This window comes from Podarcis melisellensis (genome assembly GCF_964234715.1).
Source record: "Podarcis melisellensis genome assembly, chromosome: Z".
NCBI lineage: Eukaryota > Metazoa > Chordata > Lepidosauria > Squamata > Lacertidae > Podarcis > Podarcis melisellensis.
The window spans coordinates 46,624,005-46,651,733 of record NC_138547.1 but is presented as its reverse complement, the minus strand read 5'-3'; the positions used below and the strand labels follow the sequence as shown (position 1 = coordinate 46,651,733).

The following is a 27,729-nucleotide window of genomic DNA, read 5'->3' as shown; positions in this document are numbered from 1 at the left end:
TGTTTATTTGAAATAATGTATAAAGGGTGGTAGGAATGGCAATATGAATGGATGGAATGTGATTTAAAGATCTAAATACGAATGAATGTCAACGACGCTGTAGGAAGTTCAAAATGAATGAGAGGTGTTGAAATACGGATATAATGTATAAATAATTGAAACTAATAAAATCTTTTTTAAAATGCAAAAAAAAAAAAAAAAAAGAGCCGCACATGTTCCGCGTGCTCTTTTAAGGGAGCATGGCTCTTGGGGGAGCCTTAGCCACATGTAGCCTCTCCCGGGCAACAGGAGCCTTCATCCCGCTGCTGGGGAGAGGCTGCGTGCAGCTATCACAGAAGCCAGGACAGCAAGCGGGATCGCTGAGCTGCGATCCCTCTTGCTGTTCTGGCTTCTGGGATTCAGAATATTTTTTTTCTTGTTTTCCTCCTCAAAAAACTAGGTGCGTTTTATGGTCTGGTGCGACTTATAGAGCGAAAAATACGGTATATAAAAACACCCACACCCACCATTCCCTACCTCCCATTTAAAAGGCCATGGATTGCTTAATTAGCCAAAGGCTTGGGATGAGAGGAATGTTATTAAAATATAATAATAATAATAATAATAATAATAATAATAATAATAATAATAATAATTTATTTATATTCCACCCTCCCCAGCTAAAGCCGGGATCAGAGTGGCTAGCAACAGTAAAAAAAACAGAGTTTACATAAAATCATAATCAATTAATTGAAATACATTCTAAAATCAATTCAGAGTCAAATTAACGTCAACCATTGGGCTAGAGTTCTATGAGGATTACAGAAGGGGGGAGCGGTCAGACTGTGCCTTGGCCAAAGGCTTGGTGGAACAGCTCTGTCTTGCAGGCCCTGTGGAAAGATGTCAAGTCCCGTAGGGCCCTAGTCTCTTGTGACAGAGCATTCCACCAGATCGGGGCCACGGCCGAAAAAGCCCTAGCTCTGGTTGAGGCCAGCCTAACCTCCCTGTGGCCCGGGATCTCCAAGATGTTTTTATTTGAAGACCGTAAGGTCCTCCGTGGGACATACCAGGAGAGGCGGTCCCGTAGGTACGAGGGTCCTAGGCCGTATGGGGTTTTAAAGGTTAAAACCAGCACCTTAAACCTGATCCTGTACTCCACCGGGAGCCAGTGCAGCTGGTATAGCACCGGGTGAATGTGATCCTGTGGTGAGGACCCTGTAAGGAGTCTCAGTGAGGCATTCTGCACCCGCTGGAGTTTCTGGGTCAGTCTCAAGGGCAGCCCCACATAGAGTGAGTTACAATAATCAAGTCTGGAGGTTACCGTTGTGTGGATCACAGTGGCTAGGTCGGGGCAAGAGAGGTAAGGGGCCAACTGCTTAGCTTGGTGGAGATGAAAAAATGCCGCCTTTGTTATAGCTGCAATCTGCACCTCCATGGAAAGGGAGGTGTCAAAGATGACACCCAAACTCTTAGTGGACGGTGCTGGCACTAATTGAGCTCCCGCAAGAGATGGGGGTTGCCCGCCCCAATCCCATATCGTCCCAACCCAGCCACAGGACCTCTGTCTTCAAAGGATTTAACTTCAACCGGCTCCCACATAACTACCCAGCCACACTTCCAGACATCTGATCAGTGTGTTTGGGGCCGAGTCATTTCTAATGTATTTTGAACTGTTTTAATTTGCTTTCATTGTTTTCAATTGTGTGGGATTTTTGTTGTCTGGGTCCTTCCCCCAAATAGGAAAAGCAAATTGAATGGAATTCGGGGTGAGGGTAAAAAATAATAATACAGGGTTAAAAATTGAGTTACATCAATGAAACAAAATGGCAGCTAAGTAGAATGCTGCCTTCTTGGTGAAGATGTGCCAGGGATGAAAATAAGGTAGATGCATTGAAATTCATGGCACAAGAGAAGAAGCTGGGCCATAATGTGCCACACTTTGGTCTCCCCCCCCCTTTTTTCACAAATGGGAGGGAATTATTTTGTTCCCAGTAATTCAATGCATCTTATGAGGATAGCTGCCCAGTAGAACTCAGGAGCCTCAACAAACCTTGTACATCAACATCACCAGCAACTGAGGGCAAGTCCAGAGCATGGAACTGGGCATGTGGAAGGGGCCTTTTATAGACCTGAGAATCATGGACCCATGGACCTATGAATCATGGATCCATGATTCTCCAAAGTTACTTCAAAGACAAACCCAGACTCTCCCCAGTCCCTCTTAGCTGCCATGTACGTGCAGAAATGGCAATCCAGCGCATTATAAGGAGATGTGTCTTAAAAGCTAATTAAGACAGGACCTCTGAAATTGCTCTTCCCTTTCCTACTCCAGTCATATCACTCCAGGCTACTGTAGATATCATGAGATCAGGTTTATTTAATTCATTATTTAATTCATTATTATTATTATCTACCCAATCCAAGAAGCCATTAGTAGATCACTGTCTGCTGGTTCATCTTCTGCTGCTGAACAATCTTGCCAAAGCCACCTCTGCCCACATCGTAGTCTGTCCGGTACTCATCTCGTACCTGGAAGAGGAGAAAAATGAGGCAAACGTCTTACAGAGGCAGATACAAGGACCAATATTCTGGGCATGTTGATGTCAAGAAGGTATGGGGGTTGTGCGTGTTTTAAGTGGCCTCATATGACCAGAGCAGAGGCAAGGCCCACCAGATTGATGGTGGCCAGTATTCTAGGTGGAAAAGAACATTGGGATACTAGTGGGTTTTGCTTCATAGCCCAACACGGCTGGGTCACCTAGAGATTCTCCCAAAGAGCACAGGGTTAACTATTTATCCTAGAAGACTCAGTTTGCTTTTCTCACCTTGTCTGCAACCTCTAAGTCTTGTCTTAAGTCCATTCTGACAGGACTCTTTCTAACAATAATGGCCTGATAGCCTTTACTGAAACCTAGTGGGATGAGACTCATGACTGGAATGTAGGAACTGAGGGGCATAATCTGTTCAAAAGGAATAGACCAAACAGGAAGGGAGGAGTAGCAGCATTGTATATAAAGGATGGGTACACTTGTGAAGAAATCCATGACCTGGAGCATGGAAAGCAGATGGGGAGTGTATGGGTAAAAATTATAGGAGGGAGAAACAACAGTGACCTTACTGTGGGTGTCAAGCCAGACTGAAGACTTGGACGATGCCTTACTAGAGCAGATTACCAAACATTCAAAAAGGAAAGAAAACATAATCATGGAGGACTTCAACTTCCTTGATACCTGTTGGGACTCAAGCTCTGCCAAGAGTGTAAGATCTGACAAATTCCTCCATTGCTCACTAGACAATTTTATAAATGACTTGGACAAAGGAATTGAGGGGATGCTTATCAAATTTGCAGATGACACCAAACTGGGAGGGGTAGCTAATGCCGCAGAAGACAGAATCAGAAATGAAAAGGACCTTAACAGATTGGAGAACTGGGTGCAAGCTAACAAAATGAATTTCTACAGAGACAACTGTAAGGTTCTGCACTTAGGCAGGAAGAACCAGATGCACAAATATAGGATGGGGGACACCTGGCTTACTAGCAGTACATGTGAAAAGGATCAAGGGGTCCTGGTGGACCACAACCTTAACATGAGTCAACAGAGTGATGTAGCAGCAAAAAAAGATAGGCTGCATCAACAGAAGTATAGTCCCCAGATCGAGGGAAGTAATAGTACCACTCTATTCTGCCTTAGTCAGACCACACTTGGAATACCATGTCCAATTCTGGGCACCACAATTTAAGAAGAATGATGACAAGCTGGAACGTGTGCTGAGGAGGGACAACAAGATGACCAAGGGTCTGGAAACTAAACCTTATGAGGACAGCTTGAAGGAGCTGGGTCTGTTTAGACTGGAAAAGAGGAGACTGAGAGGAGATCTGATAGCATCTTCAAATATATCAAGGGCTGTCACATGGAGGAGGGAGTATGCTTGTTTTATCCTGCTCTGGATGGTAGGACTTGAACCAATGGCTTCAAGTTGCAAGAAAAGGGATTCTGACTAAACATTCAGAAAACCCTTCTGACAGAAAGAGCTGTTTAGCAGTGGAACGGACTCCCACGAGAGGTGGTGGACTCTCCTTCTTTGGAGGTTTTTAAGCAGAGGTTGGATAACCATCTGCCATGGATGTTTTAGCTGAGATTCCTGCATTGCGGGGGGTTGGACTAGATGACCCTTGGGTCCCTTTCCAACTCTTAAGATTTTATAATGAAATTTGACTTTGCTCTTGCAGGGCATTTAGCCAGCAAACCCCAGCCTGAGAATGTAGGGTGGGAACCCTGGGCAGAGCACATATCCAGATGAAATCAGGTCAAATACTAAATTCTCAGAGCAGCCTTTAAAGCTTGAGTAAGACCAGTCGTAGGCCAGCTCAAATAAAACTCTGACAGGCCACTTTTTGATAGAGAACAGCAAGATTCCAGCAGCACCATCAATGCTAATTGAACATATGTAAAGCTAGAGCTGTACAGAACTCTGATGAAGCCTGCTTCTGCTCCCAACAAATGATTTGGTCTTTATGATGCTAAAGGAATGCTGGTGGATACAATAAGAAATGAACTTGGAATGCTTCTGGAGAAAGCTATGGCAGTTTTGGTGAGTTGCAAGGAAATGGAAGTCCTGCACTAAGGTGGGGGAAAGTGTGTTTTTCACCTTTGTGCTCCAGGAATACAGAAGATAAAATCTTTGCCTTCCCATAAAATGAGACCCATAACTGTGTATTCCTGCAGCCCTGTGTGGGGGTGGGCTTTGGTGTGCAGCTGCCACTTCATTCCAGATTGGTAGAGCACTCTAATGGATGAGCAACCCTTACCTGGCCACCTGTTTTCCCACGGCCATACTGCCGCCCTTCCTTAAACCCAGCATCCCAGTCTGTTCGAATGATGCGGTCGTCCAGACGGGTTCCATTGATGAACCGCATGGAATGCTCTGCTTCTGCTCTCGTGTAGTATCTGGAATGCTACTTTAAAGAAAATTCATATTGCTAGAGGGTTTATGCCAGCTGGTTATAGGCCGATGAAGGGGAGAACAGGCAAGCTGAAAATCAAACAGCTCATAACCTCCACAAGTTCAGTTAGCAGGTAAACATAATAACCATGCCATGCACTCTATGTGAAGTTGCCTGAGGGTGCGGTCCAGGAAATCCAGATGGAGTAGAATGCAGCAGCTAGACTGCTGACGGGGACGGACAGCCAACAGCCTGGCTATGAGTCCTGGAAGACCTTCTCTTGCCTTCCTTGTCATTCCTCACTTAGCTTGGAAGCACAGGGCCCTGAATGACTCCAGCTACAAAAGCTGAGGCTGCCAAACAGTCTCTGAGATGGGGTATTGTTTAGAGTTTTGTTATTGCTATTAATATTTGTATCTTTAATATAAGAATTCAAAATAACCTTAACAGATTGGAGAACTGGGTACAAGCTAACAAAATAAATTTCAATAGGGACAAAGGATTTAGGAGTCTTGGTGGCCCACAAGCTTAACATGAGTCAGCAGGGTGATGCAGCAGCAAAAAAAGCTAATACTATTCTAGACTAAATCAACAGAAGTATAGTGCCCAGATCAAGGCACTCTATTCTGCCTTAGTCAGACCACAGTTGGAATACTGTGTCCCATTCTGGGCACTACAATTTAAGGATGTTGACAAGCTGGAACATGTGCAGAGGAGGGCAACCAAGATTATCAAGGGTCTGGAAACAAAGCTTTATGGTATGTTTAGCCTGGAAAAGAGGAGACTGCAGAGATATGATAGCCATCTTCTAACATCTCAAAGGCTGTCACATGGAAGAGAGAACATTCTTGTTTTCTCCTGCTCTGGAAGGTAGGACTCAAACCAATGCCTTCAAGTTACAAGAAAGGAGATTCCAACTACAGTGGCGGTGGACTCTGTTGAATAGTCACTTTAAAATGTGAAGGTTCATTATTGTTTCACAAGTTGTGTATGCCTTTAAGGGCCAGGGCTAGGGCAAATAACGAGACCCGGTCTTACAGCTGTGAAACATAGGCAGGTGCTGCTGAGTTGTGTTAATCAAGCTGTGTCAGCAATTGGGTTAGTATATAAGGAGCAGCTCTCCCATTACCCTGGGGATGGGTTGGGTCATGTTTGTTGTTATCTTTAATGTAAAAGGAGTTTGAGTTTCTTGTTATTAAAACCTTTTAAAGGTTATTTTGAGTTTCTTGTTATGCACGGTCGCCCCAGCAAGCTCTCTGCTGCACTACTAAATTGCAAATAGCCAACAGACTCTCCTTTTGGAGGTTTTTAAGCAAGAGGTTGGATGGCCATTTGTCATGGATGCTTTAGCTGAGATTCCTCCACTGCAGGGGGTTGGACTAGATGACCCTTGGGTCCCTTCCAACTCTATGATACTATGATTCTAATATTATCATTTATGTGGAAATTGCTCAAATTTGTTATTTTTCCCATTTCCCACCTTAGTGTTTATAACGATTTATGCTCTTGATAATTAGGTAAATCAATTTGTGTTGCAAGTATAGAACATGGTTTTAAGTATGGAAAGACAGCACACAAATAAATGATGGTGATGATAAACATGCAGCACCTCCCATCTGCACTGGCTCCTAAATATGGCACCGAGTCATTAATATAAAAATTAAAAAGTGGGCGCCAGAACGCAACCTTGCTTCATGCCCCATGATGCTTAAGAAACATTAGTGAGACCACCCACAGTCTACTTCAATTAATAGAAGGTAAGGATACTCCACGAAGCAGAAGCCACAGGGGGTTTTCTTCACTTTGTCTAGCCCCATGACTATGCGCTTCACATCCCCACACTTGGAGAAGAGCTCATGAATTTGTTCCTTTGTGGTGTAGAAAGAGAGATTGCCCACATAAAGTGTGCAGGAGTTTTTCAGAGTTTTTTCTTGCAGGTAACAACTTCCCTGGGAAAGGAAAAGAAAAAGGGAGAAGCATAGATAATGTCACCTAAAAACCCACATATTCCTTTTTACATTGCTTAGCACCATCAGGTTTTAAGAGTTGTGCAAAACCAAGATGCAGCACAGTGCATACGCAATGGCTTAAACATTAAATGGGCAAGATATAGCTGGAAGAAGGGATTTTGTTTACAGAGTATCTATTGTTATTTTTAAAAGTACACATTCACTACTGTCTCTAAGGTGTCTGTTGGACAGCTTCCTTTTCCAACGAGCCTTTCAGGTGGAGATGCATATCAGCCTTTGTAGCAGATCCGAAATGTGCTTTTTTTGTTGATTGCTTCAGGGTGCTTTGTGGGAACGATAAGTGGAATAAATACATACATACCCAGTGCTGGATTTACGTATAAGCTAAACAAGCTATAGTTCAGGGCCCCACTCTCTTGGAGCCCCCCAAAAAAATTAAAGGGGGAAAAACCCCTGGATGTACATTTCCAAAATGTAAGATAAAAAACAAATAAAATAAAACCTACATACAGCAACAGTGTTTTGTGTTGTGTAGGCTCCTATGCTGTAAGTAATGGGCTCCACCTGCTAGCCGGCTCCCTAAAATGGACAGACCGAAGGTTAACTTTGTTTATGGAAGTGTTGAATAGGGCTGTCCCTGAGTGAGATGGTTTTTGAAGAGTACAAAACCCACACAGAGACGCCAGTTTTCAGTCTGCTTGTGAGAATCATTAGAGATCGCAAAGAAAGGAATATATGATAACAACAAGATGAGAAAGAAAGTAATAAAGGACTATCTGGATCGAACTGGATAGAACTGTCTAATTAAAGCAGTAAAATATGTGATGCCTGGAGTTATCCGGAATTTTGGACTCGTGCGGAGCTTGTTGTATGGGTACCCTCAACAAAATTTAAAATTTGGCTGTATAATTTGGAACTAATGTGATTTGAATAATGTGATGTGATTGGCCAGTTAATAATTTTTTTTTTTTAAAAAAAGCCTGCTCCCTAAAATATCACCGGTTTGCTCATCTCTATATATAGAGGGCCTACATTCTGCATATTTTGTTATGTGCAAATGGCTTCAGATACCAGTTAGGTCCATCAATTACCATATAGCATATATTCAACACAAAAAAGCGATAAGGACAGCTGGACATATAAAGGGCCTCATTACCTTCAGTAGCTTAGGGCCTCATCAAATCTAAATCTGGCCCTGTACGTACCGTCGTCCCTCAGTGGATTTCAGAGGACAAAGAAAAAGGCACACGGGGTCGTGTTTTTTGTTGTTGCTTTTTAAGGAGGGGAAAAAGGGAAGAAACAACAACATCCCATGAGAGAAATCCCAAGAGGATATTGGTGCTGTTGTCTATGGTGCTGAAAGGAGCGGGAGAAAAAGCTCCAGGCAAGGCTGGAATCGCCCCGTCGGTTGGAGCCCGGCGCTCTGCGCCCATTGCAGCCACGCGTCGTGCAGGGGGTGGGGGGCTTGGACGGGGTGCCCCCCGGAAGGGACCCCCCGCGGGGCACGGGCGCCTCTGAGCGCGTGCAGAGCGAGCCCCGGGCGCTACCTTGAACTGCTGGTCCCGATAAGTGCTGAACTCGCAGTACGAGTCGCTGTTGAGGCCGCTCAGCGTCGCGCTCAGCAGCCCCGACATCTCTCCTCGCCCTTCCGAGGAGCCCTCTTGCTCGCCTCGCCGCCCAGCAGAGAAGCCGGCCAATGGCAGAGGGGGGCGGGCCCGCCGTGCCGCAAGGGCTGCCGGGCGGTGTAGTTCTCTCTCCCTCTCCCCGACCCCCTTCCTCTTCTCTTCCGGTCCTCCGCCCCCGCCCCCGCCGGAAGCACGTGGCGTAGAAAGTATAAAATGAAGGCGGGAAGGGAGCGAGCGGGGAGGCGTGTCTTGCCGCGTGCTGGGCGCGTCGCTTTTCGGCGGAGTCAGACATGGAGTTCGACATGGAGGTACAGTAGCCCTCCCGCGGGGCCGCGCCCTTTCGTTCGCGTGCCCTTCTCTGCCGCCTCTGCTCTCGAAAAGCCCCTCAGGCGTCGCAGCCGTAATAAGAATAATTAAGAACAATGTTAATAATAATAAGAATTAATTCGAGGGTGGGAGAAGAACTGCAAAGCAAACGCTTGCAAACTAGCTCCTCAGGCATAATAAAAATAAAATAAAGTACATGGGCAGGAGAATTGCCAAGCAAGGTCTTGCAAACTGGCCCCTCAAACAGTAATAAAAATTTAAAAATATGGGTGGGAGAAAAACTGCAAAGCAAGGGCTTGAAAATGGCCCCTAGAAATAGTAATAATATAATATATGGGTGGGAGAAAAACTGCAAAGCAAACGCTTGCAAACTAGCTCCTCAGGCATAATAAAAATAAAATAAAGTACATGGGCAAGAGAAGAATTGCAAAGCAAGGTCTTGCAAACTGGCCCTTCAAACAATTATAAAAATTAAAAACTATGGGTGGGAGGAAAACTGCAAAGCAAGGGCTTGAAAATGGCCCCTAGAAATAGTAATAAAAAAAATATAAAATGCCATGGTGGGGGGGAGAACTGAAAAGCAAGGTCTTGCAAACTGGTCCCTCAAACAATAAAAATTAAAATCTATGGGTGGGAGGAAAACTGCAAAGCAAGGGCTTGAAAATGGCCCCTAGAAATAGTAATAAAAAAAATATAAAATGTCATGGTGGGGGGGAGAACTGAAAAGCAAGGTCTTGCAAACTGGTCCCTCAAACAATAAAAATTAAAATCTATGGGTGGGAGGAAAAATGCAAAGCAAGGGCTTGAAAATGGCCCCTAGAAATAGTAATAAAAAAATATAAAATGCCAGGGTGGGATAAGAAATGCAAACAAGGTCTTGCAAACTGGTCCCTCAAACAATAAAAATTAAAAACTATGGGTGGAAGGAAAACCACAAAGCAAGGGCTTGAAAATGGCCCCTAGAAATAGTAATTAAAAATATAAAATGCCAGGGTGGGGGGAGAACTGAAAAGCAAGGTCTTGCAAACTGGTCCCTCAAACAATAAAAATTAAAATCTATGGGTGGGAGGAAAACTGCAAAGCAAGGGCTTGAAAATAGTAGAAATAGTAATAAAAAAAATATAAAATGCCAGGGTGGGAGAAGAAATGCAAAGCAAGGTCTTGCAAACTGGTCCCTCAAACAATAAAAATTAAAATCTATGGGTGGGAGGAAAAATGCAAAGCAAGGGCTTGAAAATGGCCCCTAGAAATAGTAATGATAAAATATAAAATGCATGGGTGGGAGAAGAAATGCAAAGCAAAGCAAGCCATTGAAAACTGGCCCCTGTAGCAGGAACCCCCCCCCCCAAACTCAGTGCTACAGTAGTTTCAGTCAACAAACTAAAGTTTCAGTAATTTCATCCTGTGAAATTTAATGCATTAAAAAAATAATATAAATAAATAATTTCACTGCTGTTTTTCCCAGCTGTTCCTAAGGAGGGGGAGACTTAGTGTAGCCCTTTCAAAGAAGCACAGCTACTTCCTACCTTCCTGTTATAAAACCCACACTTCCTTAATGCTTTAGCATTTTTACTCCTTCTACATGTGGAGAATTCCAGGCAACTCATAATGAAGATGAAAAAAACACTTTAAAAACACTTTCCAGAAAGGAAATGTACACTGCACATGCTCTGAGGCATTTGTTAGACCCCCTCTCCAGAGAGTCAGCTTGGTGTGCTGTTTGCTGGGCTGGGGTGAAAGTAAGGAGATACCAGTTAAAAACATCCTCATTCAGCTGTGATGCTCACTGGGTAGAGCACTGATGGCAAACACACATTAATAGTGGGTTATCCTGGGCGGGTCAACACTTTGCAGCCAAATCTGCCTCGCAGAGGTGTGGGAATACAGTGGTGAGGGGGAGAACAACACGCAGTATGTCATGTGATTCTTGGGAGCTCCTTGTGGAAAGCATGGTGTATTACAAGGAGGAAATAAGGACTCCCTAGTTACAGAGTATCTTCTAGGAATGCCTTCTGTGCTACTGGGCACTGAGCACAAGCCTGATACAGTGCTACCTCGGGTTACAGACACTTCAGGTTACAGACTCTTCTAACCCAGAAATAGTACCTCAGGTTAAGAACTTTGCTTCAGGATGAGAACAGAAATCGTGCTCTGGCAGCGCAGCGGCAGCAGGAGGCCCCATTAGCTAAAGTGGTGCTTCAGGTTAAGAACAGTTTCAGGTTAAGAACGGACCTCCGGAACAAATTAAGTACTTAACCTGAGGTACCACTGTACTGCAGGGGCCAAAATCCTACACACTTAAAGTGATTGGACCCCACTCCTTATGTATAGCATCAGTGCCCTAATATTTGTGCAGTGAATCTACTTTGAAATGGGGAGCAGGAGGACCACACACACCACCTTGAGTTCTTTGGAAGAAAAAGGTGGTATGTAAATTAATAATAATGCTAAAAGAATGCAAAATAGGCTAGGGACTGAGAATCAGGAACCTGAGAGGTGTAGGCAGAGAATAAGGTTTCAGGGGAAAGGAAGATGGATACAGTCTGACTTGGAACTAACCAGCCATTTCTAGTCATATCTAGTAATAGTTGTGAATGTGAATCACTGGAGGAAAGAATGCAATAGAATCTGTAGATGGGGATAACTGAGGAATATAAACTGAAATGCTTCTCTCTTTTCTCTCCCCCCCCCCTTTTTAAAAAAGCCGTTTTTCTCCGTGGAAGAATTGGACATAATTGACCCAGTTATGGAAATAAAAGGTATATAAAATATTTGCATAAAACTAATATCTTCAGTCCAGGTAAAATGTTAAATACTCTGGGCAATAGCCATTGCTTCCCTTTCCTCCATGCTTCCCTTTCCTCCATGCTGTTTTATTTCGTTCCTGCTGTTCATTTCAGTGAAGCAGTCTGCCCCTCTGCAGATGATTTCCTTAGCAGATTGCATCGGCCACCCTGTTGCACTCTGTATTTTAGTCTAATCCACACCACTGCTTGGAAGGAGAGGGTAAGTTAAGTGAAGGCAGCTGTGCCTTCTCGTTGTTCTTGTCATAGTTTGGCATCATGGTTACTGTAACTTAATAACGAAAAGGGCAAAAGGGTGTAGTGCATGTTTTTAAAAGCATACGTGAATATGTCATAAGCACAAATGTCCTTAACAAGCATTAACTCACTAGGTTACCAAATACACAGGCTGGTCCTAGTGCTTATGTTTGTTAGGGTTGTCAGCTTACTAAAATAATATTTAAAGATGCAAGGCACATTTTTATCATGACAAGGGACATATGGAGGCTGCCTATGCCTTCTTGCTTGCATGCTCAGAGGATGCAGGTAAGCAGGCAGGAACAGCAAGGATGGGGAGAACCAGGGGGCTCCCACTCTGGGGTATGGGCTTTGGCAGGTGCCAGACAATGTCAGCCTATGATGCCAACCCTGAATAGAGGTTCCATAAAGCATATCTGTCTGTTCAGCTTCCATTCGAAAGCCCTATTTGTTGCTGGAGTGATGTGGAGAAAAAATAAGCTAGCTGCCTTCAGTCTACTCTGTAATCTTATTTTACTTGTTATTTTTCTTTCAGAGCAAATTGAAGAACTGATGAAAAAAGAGATTGTAGTGGATGTAGACACTCTGCTCGGAAAGACAGAGACAGTGACTAAAGGATCCATTACCAATATTCAGAAGGTCAAGGTAGACACAGAGACAGTTTTGTTAAAAACAAGTTGGACTGGAAGTTGGGGGAAATTGTCTTCCTAGAAATCTGATTGGTATTTGGGTGTAGACTGATGTTCACTGTTAGATAAATTTTTAATAACCGGCTTTTACTCAGTAGTGAACAGTACAGTCTTTTAAAGGCCTGCTCAAAAATAAGTCCCACTGAATTGAATGGGACTTATTCTCAGGTACAGGTGGCGCTGTGGGTTAAACCACAGAGCCTAGGACTTGCTGATCAGAAGGTCGGCGGTTCGAATCCCTGCGACGGGGTGAGCTCCCGTTGCTGGGTCCCAGCTCCTGCCAACCTAGCAGTTCAAAAGTATGTCAAAGTGCAAGTAGATAAATAGGTACCGCTCCGGCGGGAAGGTAAACTGCATTTCCGTGCACTGCTCTGGTTCGCCAGAAGCAGCTTAGTCATGTTGGCCACATGACCCGGAAGCTGTCTGCGGACAAACGCCGGCTCCATCGGCCCATAGAGCGAGATGAGCGCCGCAACCCCAGAGTCTGTCACGACTGGACCTAATGGTCAGGGGTACCTTTACCTTTTAATTGGGTTGCTTATGATTGCAGCCTGAAACAATGAGCAATACAACCTCGTGTTGTGTTACCTCCAGGTTTCGGAATCTTCAGGTTACGGCTGCGACAAACCCGGAAGCGGTCCTCCAGTTACGAAATTTTCGGGATACAGCCAGGCCTCTGGAACAGATCCCATTTGTAACCGGAGGTACCACTGTATTAGGAAATGCAGCTGTGGCCAGAAACAGTCAGATAGCAGAAGAAACACCAACAACATTAAAACAGACCTAAAATACTGTTACATGCCACCCCAGTCTCCAGAGAGAAAGTTTCCAGGGGTTCTGGCATTTCCCCAGCATTCATTATCCTTGGAATGAAGGTCTGCAGAGACTGGTGTCTTTAGCATATATGGTTTTATTCACATATGCAACCTCTACATAGGATGGGGGGAGGGGTCACAGTACTAACACTGCAAAAGACCTTTCTTCTCCATTAGTTGCAGCTTTGGGTCAAGCACAGATCAAGCATGTCTTTGTGTCTACAGCTTCCAGCTCAGCTCAGACTCACATCTCTGGCTATTGTTCTTTGGATATCTGGAAAGGCTTGGTTTTGTTTTCCTAGTAGCTAGGAAGCCTTGCCCATTTGTTCTGTGGGCACAGAGTGACTTCTTTGGTTACGCTAATCGTAGCTCTTAACTAGTCAGTCAAAACCAATTCCTTTGCAAAGGAGTGGGTTTGGCAAGCTGGCTCTTAGGCAATTTAGCGCTGCTCCCCAACGGGCACATGCGCAAAAAGCACCACAGGTTTGGAGGGGGCACCGGGAAGCATCTTTTTTGCATTTGAATTTTTATTAAAGCTTGAGAGAACAACAAAAACAGTACCGTATACTGAAATAAATATCAAGCATATTTTAAACATGTGAACTTCCCTGAGATCTGTAGGCACAGGACAGGCATGTCTAAAGTCCGTTTCGGGGGCCTGACAGTCAGTTTAATCTGGCCCCTGTGGCACTTTATTTGCTAGAGTAAAATCCTTAAAAAAACAACTTTAGGGTAAAATCATAAAAAAAGCTCAACAACTTTGGTTGGCCCTTCACTTCATCAAATCTGGCCCTCTTTGAAAAAAGTTTGGACACCACTGGTATAGGGTGATATACAAATTTAAATGATGATGGTGATAATAAAAAAGAGGAGAAAATTAAAGCTAAAAGAAAGCAGTTAAAGATGATGAGAGAAGGCACATGGGATATCATCCAGACTGACTCCCTTTCCAAACTCGTAACAATGTGTTGTTAAAATGCCTGGATAAATTTTAAAAATGTATTTGCCTGTGGTCGGAAGCTGTAGCAGAGGCTCATTCCCTAGTGCAAACGAGGTACCACCCCACCAACCACAGTCCACTCTCTGCCAACCTCGACTTCCTACTTCCAACCAGTCCAAGGGCTGCCAGCTGTCGGCTTCCTCCTCCGCCGCCATCCCATTGATAACCTAGCAGAACTAAGCAGGGAGGAGGATGGGGACTAAATTGAAATAAGTTGTCTGTTCAGTCATTAGCTCTGGCTCCATCTGCTGTTTGTCTTCTGCCTGCAGCTCGTGTCCTAGTGGGCACCATCCACCACTGTAAGATAAAAGAGTTGTTTCCTAATGGGTCTCTCTGAAGAAAGCATTCTGTAAATAGGGCACCAAAACAAAAAAGTTCCCATTCAGGTTACCTCAGAAGGGGCAGTCACCTGGTTGTGGGCCCTTGGGGATCTAAATATCCTTGAAAAGTTCATTCCAACCTTATGTGGTTTTTTTTTAAAAAAAGATATTTATTGAAGTTTCAAAAATTATATAAAAGAAAAACAATGATACAAACAGAACACAAACAAAAACAAGTATAATTTCAATCCCTTATTTTCTTATAACTTACTTCCCCGACCTCCTCATACCTCCCCTTTCTGTATTCCAATTTCTAATTATTAATTCAGCAAATCCTCTCCGTTCGTTCCAACCTTATGCATGAGTCCATGTTATGCAATATTCTTTAAGGTAGAATGTGTTTGTGGCTGATAAAATATCTTGATGTGACACAGCTTGTATGTTCATGTGTGTGACAGAAATGATAATCAAGAGCGATTATCGGAAGGGAGAACATATGGTGTCTTCTGTTTTTTTATTCACTTGCATCGTCATCTCAAATCTTTGTATGGAAAAGGATACCATAATATGCTTAACAGTGTGACAAGCTCCCATTCCTCCTTTTTCCAGTTTCCAGGAGGATTGTACAGCTCTGATAATTGGGATGCTTTTCCTAGAAAACTTTTCAAACGGCTTATATGGATTTTGACAGGCTTCAATTTCCGTCCCCATAGGTTGAAGAAACTGCACTCAGTTTATGGAATTGGACCACGGCAAGAAATAAAAACTGTGTTATGGCTGATGTGCAGAAAGTTCAGTGTATGTATGACATCTCTGCCATAAACACTCAGCATTTACTGAAAAGAGTAAAATATTTCCTGTTACTTTGAAATTTGTATAAGTCTCAAAAGGGGGAAGGGGTACTGCAAATGACGAGGACTCCAGACTTGCTATGGGTACCACTGCCTGGTGTTGTATTTTTAAATGAAAGCACACTTTATGATTATTATTCTTTAATTGCCACCTAGAGACTGACCTAAATTAGGACAGGGTGACTGGTGTACTGAAAGAAGCATGTCTCACTGGCTAGTAAGGATGTGCAAATCTGACAGCCTCAGGTCTCTGTTTATTATTTTTTCAGTTTTAAGTTCAGCTCTGCTTATTTCCACATCAGTTCATGAATACCTTTTTTTTAAGCCTTCAAATCATCAGATTCTTAGGCTTAGAGCTGGCATGTCCAACAGGTAGATTGTGATCTACTGGTGTTCCTGGTAGATCCTGGTTGATCTCTGGCCCCTCAGCGATCTCCTTACAAAAACGCCCCCAAAAGCCCCCAACTTTGCCTTTTCTAAAAAAGCTCCACAAATTTGGCTTCTTAAATAAAGCTCAACAACTTTGGGTAGATCACTGCCAGTCTTTTTATGACAATGGGTATATCACTGCCAGTTTTTTATTCTGTGAGTAGATCACAGTCTCTTGGGAGTTGGACGTCCCTAGCTTAGAGTTTGAAATGTTGCTATGCTCAAGTGCAAACAGAATCAAATTTCTTCCCCACCCCCTACTTGCAAGGAAATATGCTGACCTCTTCCATGTTTAGTGTACTTAGTGGTGTTGACAACAATAGATAACATATGTCTGGTGTTTAAGCATGTGCATATTGTTTTACAGTGCTCCACGTGGCCTGCAAACTGATGAAGTCCTCTGAAGGAGATGATCCTTCTGAGCAGAAAGTGCAGAGGCAGATTTTGGTAATTGCAACTAAATAACATACTGTTACTCTCTAAAGTTTGATTCAGCTTCCCAAAATGTTGAAAAACTAAATAGCCTATAAAGTTGCAACTGTTGCCTTTTTTCTTATACTGATAGATTTCAGTTGGTGCTACATGGATCTTAAGAGGGTGCTAGACACAAAGAAATGGGTTTCAAAGTTTCTTTGAACTTGCCTGGGAAAATATCATATCCATTATTTAGAAAACGTTTGCAATGATTAAACAGTAATAATAATTAATGACTCAAATGACATACCAAAATGTTGGTTAGATGTTTTGTATTTCACTTCTGTTTATAATGTATGCAATCATGGAGTACAAATCCCAGCCCCTTCCCCGACCATAAATGTTCAGTACATTGTTTTACTGTCTGTATTGTTCCATAACTATGGAACTATGGAACAATTGGTATCTGAATCTCCAGTCCGGTTGAATAGCTCTCTGGAGTCCAGTGGAGTTTTATTTCTTTAACATCTTATACCAAGGTATCTGTCATTAAGGAGCCATTAATTCCTGTCATTGAGATCCTTCCTCTTTGCTTACTAATATATGTAATTTAATCCAAAGCCCTGTGCTGCAAAAGTCATCTTCAAAATCATTTCTGTTTATTCTTAATTGTTCAGTAAGTTTTTTCTGCCAGCTCCAGGATCCACACTTGTTTATACCTGGTTGTTTCGTTTCAAATATTTAAATGCAGGTACAGTGGTATCTCAGGGACGTGGGTGGCGCTGTAGGTTAAACCACAGAGCCTAGGGCTTGCCAATCAGAAGGTTGGCAGTTCCAATCCCCGCAACAGGGTGAGCTCCCGTTGCTCGGTCCCTGCTCCTGCCAACCCAGCAATTCAAAAGCACGTCACAGTGCAAGTAGATAAATAGGTACTGCCCCAGAAGTAAACGGCGTTTCTGTGCTCTGCTCTGGTTCGCCAGAAGCGGCTTTGTCATGCTGGCCACATGACCTGGAAGCTGTATGCAGCTCCCTTGGCCAATAAAGCAAGATGAGCGCCGCAACCCCAGAGTCGGCCACGACTGGACCTAACGGTCAGGGGTCCCTTTACCTTTACAGTGGTATCTCAGTTTACGAACAGCCTAGTATACGACCATTTTGGATTACAACTAATTACAACCTGGAAATGAGTGCTCCAGGTTGTGTATTTTTTTTGGATTCTGAACAAACTCCGTTTGTGGCTGCACTTCTGTTTTGGGTGCCACACACTTAAGTACTTAACCCAAGGTATCACTGTATTGAGTTGCTGTTTTAGGGGTTGCTTTTCATTAAACCATTTTCCGTTACTTTCTATGGAAAAGCACACCTTGGTTTAAGTCCACTTTGGTTTAAGACTGGACTTCCGGAACGGGTTAAGGTTGTAAACCAAGGTGCTACTATATTTTATAATAATTCTAAAGTATTTGCTGTTTGCAGTTTTTTATGAAGCAGAATGTCAGGTAGGGTCTGCCTCACATTTAACAATCAGTTTTATTAACATGGTTAATGAACTACTTTATTACCACAGGTAATAAATTATAGGTAATAAACCTGATGATAGACGTTGTGCTCACATGCTCCCCTGTTGCTCCTCCTTGCATGCACCTGCTTTTGACACTTCTGTTACGGCTTGTTTAAACCACAGCTCCCCATTACACCCAAAATGGGGAATTGGTTTATTCCTGGCTTACTTTCTAGGATATGAAACGGGTGTGCCTTCATGTCCTGATTAGTAGACCAGTACTGCACCACTTCCCTAGTTTGGTATAAACAAATTGCAGTAGTCCTCCATCCAAATTGAAGTCCCAGGTCCTGAGCACTGGGTAGGGTAGTTGCGTGCAACAAGATTAGCCACAGGCTGGGATCCAAAACAACAGCACTTGTCAAGAGCCAGAGGAGCCTCCAAAACAGGAAGCCCAGGAGAAGCAAACGTCAAAAGGTCATAAACCAATGTCCATAACTGAGTGCAGTACAGAAGACTTGAGTCATCACACATAGGTTTAGAGGTCCGTCAAGAGGTAGAGCAAAGAAGTCAGGTTAGAAAAGTCTGGGAGCTGAAAGATGTGTGTTGCTTCAGCAGCTGCTGGTCATCAACTGAGAACTTGCATAGTCTGGTCTCTCAAACTCCATCCAGGATCAAGTGCATTTAATTCTGCTCTTGAGCAGCCCTTTACTGCCAAGGACCCCATGGCTCATGAGCTGCTATGTTCCTCTGAGTTTCCACGTAGGGGGTCCTTTACTGAGTGGCCACTTGACCTTCCTGGCATGCTGTCTGGAGCTGGGAGGTGATTCAGACTCAGACTGAGAAGCATATGAGTCAGGGAACCTTCCTGTGGGTCCTTCCAGGTGTCTCCATGGATATTGAGGCCTTTCGGACCAGTTCTGGAGTTGGGCTGCTGTTTCCTCCTGGGAAGTCTGGGTCTTTTTAAGAGGTTGAATCGTCCTGAGTCAGGTTAGAGCCTGGCAAGATACCAGAAATGTTGCCCTGCACTGCCAGACCAGTGGTCCATCTAGCTCAGCATTGTCTAGCGCTGGATGGCAGCGATGCTCCATGATTTCAGAATGCAGTCCTTATCACTCCCAGCATTGCTGTCCGGGAAGGATGTGGCAGTTGCACTTAAGCAGGTGCACAGAGGCATGAGGCTATGCATGATGGGTGAGCGTGCAGGTTTGGTTCTTGGTCTCAGCTCAAAAAGCCATAAGCCAGGATCACAATCTCTAATTTAAACCAGCCAAACTGTTGTAAAGGTCTCTCGATTCTGTTATTCTATTGAAAATATGTACTGGTTTTGTAGGATTCCATAGAGGCCAATGTCCATGTTTTGTTTTAAACTTACAAATTTATTTTATGATCCAGATGGCTACAAAGACCGGGAAAGGCTATGCAAATGTTGGAAAATCTGATCTTGCCAATGAATTTTTTGAGATTGCTTTGGATGTAAGTTTTTGCCTTCCTGTGCAATAATGTTTTTTTGGTGTGTTTTTAGCAAATACCATGGTTTGTTGGTTGTTTTTAAGCATATTACCTGCTTCATTTTGCAGAGTCTGAAACAACTGTATGCTCTGCTGAAAAAGAGGAGTCCTAGAGAGACTGATATTTGTGAACACAAATCTGATATAGAGAATGGCATGTTCAAAATTATCTCTTTCCAGGCTGAATCGGTACGTTGGTGCAAAAAATAAATGCCAAGCTGCTGTGGTAGTGCTATGGCAATGTAATGAGTGTTGTCTTCATTCGTATTGTTCATATGATGTGCTTTCTGCAGTTCAATGGCTTCCAACATTTTTAATTCATAGAACCTGACACACTCTTTCTGTGAACGTGTTTCCAATACAAACATAGTTTTCTAGAATTTTGAAACATCAATTTAAAATTGACCTGTGGCACAACGTAGCAGTTTACTGGCCTGTTCTTTTGCTTTCTCAGGCCGTTGCTGAAGGAAATCATCAGAAAGCAGTCACATGTGTTCTTCAGTGCAAAAAGATCCTGATGACCCTGCCGCAAAAGGTGAGTAGCCATGAGACTGTCTTTATAATAGTTTTTGATGCATTTGTACTCTATTCTGTTGCATTGGTGCTTCACTGAAAATTAGGGGAAATGTTTCAACTATTCCACACACATCTTGGCCTTTTAACACAGCAGTACTTGATAAACATTTGTTTCATATATTTGCAGACCTGTTACCTCTCCCGCCTGTGCTATAACTTTGGTGTGGAAGGATATACACAGAAGAGATATGAAGAGAGCTCCTTTTGGCTCTGGTAATTTCATGAGTAGTCTTTTGTTTATTCAGTATATATTTATAAAAAATATTTATGTACCACTATTGATTAAATAATTGGAGCGATTTACAGTGGTACCTCAGGTTAAGAACTTAATTTGCTCTGGAGGTCCGTTCTTAAGCTGAATGGGGCCTCCCATTGCTGCTGCCGCGCGATTCCTGTTCTCATCCTGAAGCAAAGTTCTTAACCCGAGGTACTGTTTCTGGGTTAGCGGAGTCTGTAACCCTGAAGCGTCTGTAATCTGAAGCGCCTGTAACCTGAGGTACCACTTAAAAACCATTTAAATCTTAACATCATAAATTTTTATTGAAAGATGCCTTCTGAACCACCTGCATAAGCCTGACTGAATAGAAATGGTTTCCGCAAGCATTAAAATGCTACAACAGAAGGTACCTGCCGATAGCATATGCTGCCCTTTCCTCCAAAAAAAGAACAAGCAGGCATTTTTTGTTTTTTCTAGGCTATAGAGATAAAATGTCCTGTCTCTGATATACCAAAGGCAAACAAGTGTTGGTTTGAATTGTGTCGTTTGGCACCATCTAGTGGCTTGAAAAGTTGTTTGCAATTGCAGAAAATCTAGTCTTGTGAGAGCATTTTCCCAAGGGAAGTTAGCATGCATTTGGAAGGTGGAGACAGCAGCTTGGGTGGTTTGATGAAGAGAAGCAGTGACCCGAGAGGGTACAGCAACTCTTTCCCTCTGCTGCTGCACTCCAGATTGAACCCTCCCAAAGCTGCTTTTTTCTTAAAGGAAGCAGACATTAGACCAAAGTTGAGGAACCCATGACCTGTCATGGCCAGTGAACAGGGGATTGCACCAGTACAGTCACACTTCATGTTGCATCTGCTTCAGGTTACGTGTTTTCGTGTTGCGTCCCGCGGCAACCCTGAAGTACCAGAGTGGGTTACTTCCAGGTTTTGTCGCTCACGCATGTGCATAAGCGCTAAATTGTGCCGCATGCGTGCGCAGACGCGGCATTTCGGCTTGCGGCAGTTCTGTGTGGAACCTGGAATGGATCCTGTCCGTAACATGAGGTTCCACTGTACATCTTTTAAAGTAAACAGTGTTTACAGAAAAGCTCCATCATAAATTTATTTCTGGTAGAGGAAGAGATGAACAATCTTGAATCCCATCTTGTCCCAAAATATAATTCATGTTGTATTTTAAGCAGCTGACTAGCTTGCTTATTTGCTGGTACGTTTGCTGACATAGGCTCTAACTTGTCCCTTGAGATGGCAGGGACAGGCTAGGACACTTATTCCAGACAATATTCATTTATGAGTAGACAGCCAGCTTCAAATTTGCCATTTGAAATAAGACTTGAACACTTTCATGTGAGCTGATTATTCATACATGGGCCCTGGATTTTTCTTTCAACTAAAATTTCATGGAGGACTTTTAAGATGGAGCAGATAGCAAAATTGGGGAGATGGGTCTATGACTGAAGAGCCCTCCATGGAGAGGAGGACCACCTACCATTCAGAGCATTGGGGAATCTTCAGGTGATTAGTAAATGACACTCCACTGCCTTCACCATCTTTGCAGTGGTTAATCTACAGTATAATTTCTTCACTGTGGAACATTGCATGTAAAACAATAAGAGAAAAATTGGTACCATGGACTGGATATAGTTATTCTTACACAGTATGCTATTTCCTGTGAATATAGCCAAGTGGGTCTTTTCTATGCTATGAATAATCAGCTAGTCTGTTGTCGGTTTCCCCCTTTTCAACAGCCAGAGTTATGAAATTGGAAAGATGGATAGGAAATACTCCAATGGAAAAGCAATGCAGGTGAGAAATCTTTGTAAAACACATGTAGCCCAATGGAGGAATCCTTTTTCCTTTGGGGTTGGAACTGATTCATTTATGCCAGCCTTTTGAGGCGAAGGGGATTGAGATACGGATATGCTCGTACCCCTTCCAATCTGCGCCCCATCCCGAGGGACGAAGGTAGGGTGAACAAGGATTACTCACCTCCGTCACTGGTGTTGTGCAATGCCAGGTCTATAGGCAACAAAACCGCCACCCTGCGAGACTTCTTCACCTCGCACGGGGTTGACCTGGCTTGTGTAACGGAGACCTGGGTGCGCGAAGGGGAAACTGTTCCATTACGAGAGATGGCGCCCCCGGGTTTCTCTGTCCTCCACCAGTCGCGGACTGTGGGCCGGGGGGGAGGGGTGGCATTATTAATCCGGGAAGATTGTTCTTTCAGGGCTCTACCATCGCCATCGATCCCCGGCATTGAATGTGTTGGCCTAGTGTGGGGCTCCGAGGAGAGCTTGGCTGTCTGGCTGGTGTACCGGCCACCTAGCGCACCAGCAGCCACCCTGTCAGGCCTGCTGGAGGCGGTGGCCGGCTGGGCCTTGGAGTTCCCTAACCTATTGGTATTGGGGGACTTCAACACCCATGCTGATGCCATTCCCTCCTCACAGGCACTGGACCTGGTGTCTTCCATGGCGACACTAGGGCTCTCCCAGTTTGTGTCGGGCCCCACACATCAAGCAGGCCACACGCTGGATTTGATCTTTGGCGCCGGTATAGATGTGATCATGTCTCCTCCAATGAAAGTGCCATGGTCTGATCACTACGCACTGAAAGCCAGGATTGATTTTCCACCCCCACCCTGCTTAGGTGGCGAGCCAATTTGGGCTCGCCCGCAGAGGCTGATGGACCCTGATAGATTCCGTCAGGCCTTGCGGGACCTTGCTCCCCCTGGCGACTCATTGACTGAGCTGGTTGAGAGCTGGAATATCCAACTCCTAGCAGCCATCGATGAGATCGCACCTAGGCGCCCTCTGCGACCCCGCAGAAACCGGGCTCCCTGGTTTACCGAGGAGCTTCGGAAAATGAAGCGGGACCTCAGACGGCTAGAGCGAGTATGGCGGGGTGCCCGTGACGGAGCCTCAAGAACATCTTATAGGGTTTTTATGAAAACCTACGAGATGGCAGTGAAGGCCGCTAAGAAGTCCTACTTCTCGGCCTCCATTGCCTCCGCTAGCTCTCGCCCGGCGCAATTATTTAGTATAATTAGGTCTTTAACGTCCCTTGAAGGACAGCCAAATTTAAATAACAATTCGGCACACAGCTGTGAGGCATTTGCGAGCTTCTTTGCGGAGAAGGTCCTGTTGCTCCGCCATGACCTCCCTGCCAATTTGGATACAATAAAGGAACTGGAGGCCCCTCGACTGTCCTCGGGTCCAGTATTGGACCACTTTGACCGGATATCCCCAGCCGATGTGGACAGACTCCTCCAAGCTGAAAAGCCCACCACCTGTCCCCTTGACCCGTGCCCGTCTTGGCTGATTAGAGCGTGTCCAGACGAGGTGCGGGCCCCCCTGGGGGATATCATCAATTTGTCCCTTGGCACTGGGATATTCCCAGGGGAACTGAAGGAGGCAGTGGTGCGTCCGCTCTTAAAGAAAACATCATTAGACCCTTTAGATCTATCCAATTACCGCCCGGTTTCAAATCTCCCATTCCTGGGTAAGGTGATTGAGAGAGCGGTTGCTGAACAGCTTGGTAGGTTTCTGGATGAAACATCGGCTCTCGATCCATTCCAGTCCGGCTTCCGTGCTGGTCATGGGACCGAGACGGCTCTGGCCGCCCTAACAGACGATCTCCGCAGGCAGCTGGATCGAGGCGGGTCGGGGCTGCTGATTCTTCTGGACCTGTCAGCAGCCTTCGACATGGTCGATCATGAACTCCTGGACCACCGCCTTGCCGACGTGGGAATCCAGGGCACAGTCCTTCAATGGCTGCGCTCGTTTCTCTCTGGTCGGGGACAGAGGGTGGCACTTGGGGGGGAATTGTCATCGCGCCACTCCTTGGTGTGTGGAGTGCCTCAGGGTGCGATTCTCTCCCCGATGCTTTTTAACATCTTTATGCGCCCCCTCGCCCAGCTTGTCCGGAGTTTTGGGCTGGGTTGCCATCAGTATGCCGATGACACCCAACTCTATCTGTTGATGGACGGCCATCCTGACTCGGCCCCAGATACACTGACCAGATGTCTGGAAGCTGTGGCTGGATGGTTACGTGGGAGCCGGTTGAAGTTAAATCCTTCTAAGACAGAGGTCCTCTGGCTGGGACGGAGCGATATGGGACTGAGGGGGCAACTCCCATCTCTTGCGGGGGTGCAATTAGTGCCAACATCGTCCGTTAAGAGTTTGGGTGTAATCTTCGATAACTCCCTCTCTATGGAGGCGCAGATTACAGCTATAACAAAGACGGCATTTTTCCATCTCCGCCAAGCTAAGCAGTTGGCTCCTTATCTCTCTCGCCCTGACCTAGCCACTGTGATTCACGCGACGGTCACCTCCAGACTGGATTATTGTAACTCGCTCTACGTGGGGCTGCCCTTGAGACTGACCCAGAAACTCCAGCGGGTGCAGAATGCCGCGGCGAGACTCCTTACGGGGTCTTCGCTGCGAGATCATATCCATCCGGTATTATACCAGCTGCACTGGCTCCCGGTGGAGTACAGGATCAGGTTTAAGGTGCTGGTTCTCACCTTTAAAGCCCTATACGGCCTAGGACCCTCGTACCTACGGGACCGCCTCTCCTGGTATGTCCCACAGAGAAATTTACGGTCTGCAAATAAAAACATCCTAAAGATCCCAGGCCACAGAGAGGTTAGGCTGGCCTCAACCAGAGCCAGGGCCTTCTCGGCCGCGGCTCCAATCTGGTGGAACGCTCTGTCACAAGAGACTAGGGCCCTGCGGGACCTGACATCTTTCCGCAGGGCCTGCAAGACAGAGCTGTTCCACCAGGCCTTCGGTCAGGGCGCAGCCTGACCCCCCTCCTCTGGCAATCGGCAATCTACACAGAATTTGCTTGATGGTTGCCATTAATTTGATTTTAATTTGATTTACTTAATTTTTATAATGAATGTTTTTAGAATGTCGGATTATTTTGATTGTTAGCCGCCCTGAGCCCAGCTCCGGCTGGGGAGGGCGGGATATAAATAAAATTTATTATTATTATTATTATTATTATTATTATTATTATTATTATTATTATATATTCATTTATTTTTAATTGTAGGCTAAAGTACTGCGGTTACTAAGTAATGTCTATCTGGATTCGGGCATAAGTGGTCATGAACACAAAGCTCTTGTAGCTGTCACCATGGCTAATGAGGTGAGGGAGCAAACAGCTGTTTGAAAGACATGGGATTGAGTGATTTGCTTGTGCTCTAAGCATATGGATTGGATTGGTTTCTGCTGAGAGTTAAGTGCTGCAGTCAGTGGGGCTACTCCAGAAACCGTATCTTTCCCCCAAGCCTCTTTGCTTTTATCACTAAACTCTACATTTCAGTCTGAAACAAAATTTTGTTCTATCTTCATCTTATGACTCAAACAACCTGCAAACAAGGGTTCACCATTAAACTTATATTTGGAAGCATTCGTTTTTCCATTAACTCCCCTCCTGGGTAATCTTGAACCTTTGGTCTGCAGAAGAGTCCTCTGTAACTTGAAAGCTTGTATACTGCATTGTGAACATTGTTTGATCTTAATGAAAATTTTGTCACTGACCCTAAGAGTTATGTTATATTGAACCATTATGGCTGTATGATTTTAGCAGGAACATAGGGTTATGCAGTGATTTTGACACAATGCATCTGGTTTTCCATGAAGGTTGTGCACAGTTGCCAGACATTTACACGGAATGGAGAATTCAGGGTTGCCTTACAAAGTGTGAGGCCATTTGCTGTTTCACATAGAGACATGAGAATTCAGGGCTGCTCTGTGCAGCAGCTTTATTAGCAGTGTAGTACCAATTTCTACTCTCAAAGCAATAGCTGCATAATGTGCTTGGAAGAGTAATTTACCTGCTATTATTGCCCTGTCCAGGGGCAAAGGAGTCTTTCCCTTTTATCCCCTCTTCCCCTTGTAGCGGCAGAGTGAGGGAGTGGCTTCCATCCTTCTTTGCTCCTTCTTAGTTCATCTATCTCAGGGGTCAGCAAACTTTTTCAGCAGGGGGCCAGTCCACTGTCCCTCAGACCTTGTGGGGGGGGCGGACTATATTTTTTTTTTGGGGGGGGGAATGAACGAATTTCTATGCCCCACAAATAAGCCAGAGGTGCATTTTAAATAAAAGGACATTCTACTCATGTAAAAATGCAGTGATTTCCGGACCATCCATGGGCTGGATTGAGAAGGTGAATGGGCCAGATGTAGCCCCAGGGCCTTAGTTTGCCTACCCATGGTCTATCTGATTGTGGCCAATGCCAGTGTGGGAGTGGTGTGGGGAAGTATGGAGTTTATTTGTTTTGTTTACAAAAGAGCAGATGTGTTTGCACACCATACATTTAAAGCACATAACTTCCCCCAAAGGGTGCTGGGAACTATAACTTTGTAGGGGTAAACTTCAGTTCCCAGGATTTTTGGGGGAAGTCAGGTGTTTTTAATGTATGGTGTGAATGCAGAGAGCGAACAGCATCCTCCTTCACCCCTTTAAACGATCTTTGGTGTCACGGGCAGCTGATACTCCTGGGGTCTCTGCTATCTCAGAAGAAGATGGGATATTGGAGACAGTAAAGAGGCAATTTCTTCTCTCCAACTCTCCATATAAGAATTCTGAAAAAAATAAAGAATATAGTTTTGAGGCTCTGGGATGAGAAATTATAATCGCAATGCTGGCTGACTTGTTGCTAAGGATGTTTAAAATTATTCTAGGAGATTATTTAGAATATATATTTTGGGGAGTGCTGATGAGAGGGCCTTGACATTCTTTCAGAGTTATGAATAAGCTAAGCTCTGACAGCAGCCAGTTAAAAATATCCTGAATATGGTGAAGAATAGTTTGGCTGTCAAAATAATGTCTTGATTTCTTGATTTACAGGAGGATTTGCATCCAGCTGGTTTGTTCTTGAAAATTAGGATTCTCCTGAAAGGTGATGTGCTAGAGGCAGAACTTGGCGCAGGTACCATCCTTGGTTCAAAATAAGTCACATGTGGCATCATGCCTGTAAAGGAAGGTTGAATTGTGAGGGAAAGTGCCAGGACTGTTTAATCAATGGCAACAGAGGCAACTTCATTTTATACTGCACGGTGTTTTAGTTGATGAGCCTCTTCTGTTTTTAACAAAGAGTATGAACTGCAAAGTAGAAAAATGGCTGTTTACAGTACAGGTGCTTGCACTCTCAGTCCATATTCACCTAAGTGAATATTTTCCTTCGTCAGTGCCATTAGCATAGATTTGGAGGGATATTTGTTATTATATAATGCACATTCAGTATTTTCTGAGACCCCACCCAAGTTAATCAAATCAGCTACAATCCTGTCTATCTGGATTCTGTGATTAGCACTTGGAAATCAAAACCTGAACAGTATTGATGTTTCTGTTTGTCTGATTTTATCTTCCTCTCCACCCTTTGCTTTCAGTGACACACTAACCTTGCCACTTCCTTCCCTCTCCAGCTATTGATGAACTTCTGCGTCATGGGTTCACCCTAGATTTTTTTGTGGATATAGCAAAACTGCTTCTGGAGCATGAGAGGTACAGCT

At 44.4% G+C, this 27,729-nt stretch overlaps 2 protein-coding genes across 7 annotated transcripts in view; one reads left to right on the top strand and one right to left on the bottom strand.

Annotated features, from left to right (window-relative positions):
* Positions 1-619: 619 nt before the first annotated feature.
* LOC309361808 (nuclear cap-binding protein subunit 2-like) lies at positions 620-8,589 on the bottom strand. 2 transcript variants are annotated; one of them, XM_081897035.1, is made up of 4 exons: positions 8,442-8,589; positions 6,692-6,873; positions 4,790-4,928; positions 620-2,508 (listed from the first exon to the last, which is right to left on the bottom strand). In XM_081897035.1, exons 1-4 carry the CDS (start codon positions 8,526-8,528, stop codon positions 2,410-2,412), a joined length of 507 nt encoding a protein of 168 aa, XP_081753161.1. In that variant the 5' UTR covers positions 8,529-8,589; the 3' UTR covers positions 620-2,409. The 2 variants fall into 2 exon arrangements, with proteins under 2 accessions (XP_081753161.1, XP_081753162.1); XM_081897036.1 differs by having other exon boundaries at positions 4,790-4,916.
* Positions 8,590-8,704: 115 nt separating this feature from the next.
* Positions 8,705-27,729, top strand: part of TEX11 (testis expressed 11) — a 46,472-nt gene continuing 27,447 nt past the window's right edge. The window contains exons 1-13 of one of the 5 annotated variants that reach the window (XM_081896912.1): positions 8,705-8,828; positions 11,549-11,605; positions 12,423-12,532; positions 15,425-15,509; positions 16,359-16,438; positions 19,299-19,379; positions 19,484-19,603; positions 19,869-19,949; positions 20,118-20,203; positions 21,958-22,015; positions 25,265-25,360; positions 27,065-27,146; positions 27,643-27,721. In XM_081896912.1, the coding sequence (XP_081753038.1) occupies positions 8,810-8,828; positions 11,549-11,605; positions 12,423-12,532; positions 15,425-15,509; positions 16,359-16,438; positions 19,299-19,379; positions 19,484-19,603; positions 19,869-19,949; positions 20,118-20,203; positions 21,958-22,015; positions 25,265-25,360; positions 27,065-27,146; positions 27,643-27,721 (1,034 nt within the window). In that variant the 5' untranslated portion in view covers positions 8,705-8,809. Of the gene's footprint in view, positions 8,829-11,548; positions 11,606-12,422; positions 12,533-15,424; positions 15,510-16,358; positions 16,439-19,298; positions 19,380-19,483; positions 19,604-19,868; positions 19,950-20,117; positions 20,204-21,957; positions 22,016-25,264; positions 25,361-27,064; positions 27,147-27,642; positions 27,722-27,729 lie in introns of those variants that run through there. The other 4 variants (XM_081896910.1, XM_081896911.1, XM_081896913.1 and 1 more) reach the window with 4 other exon arrangements.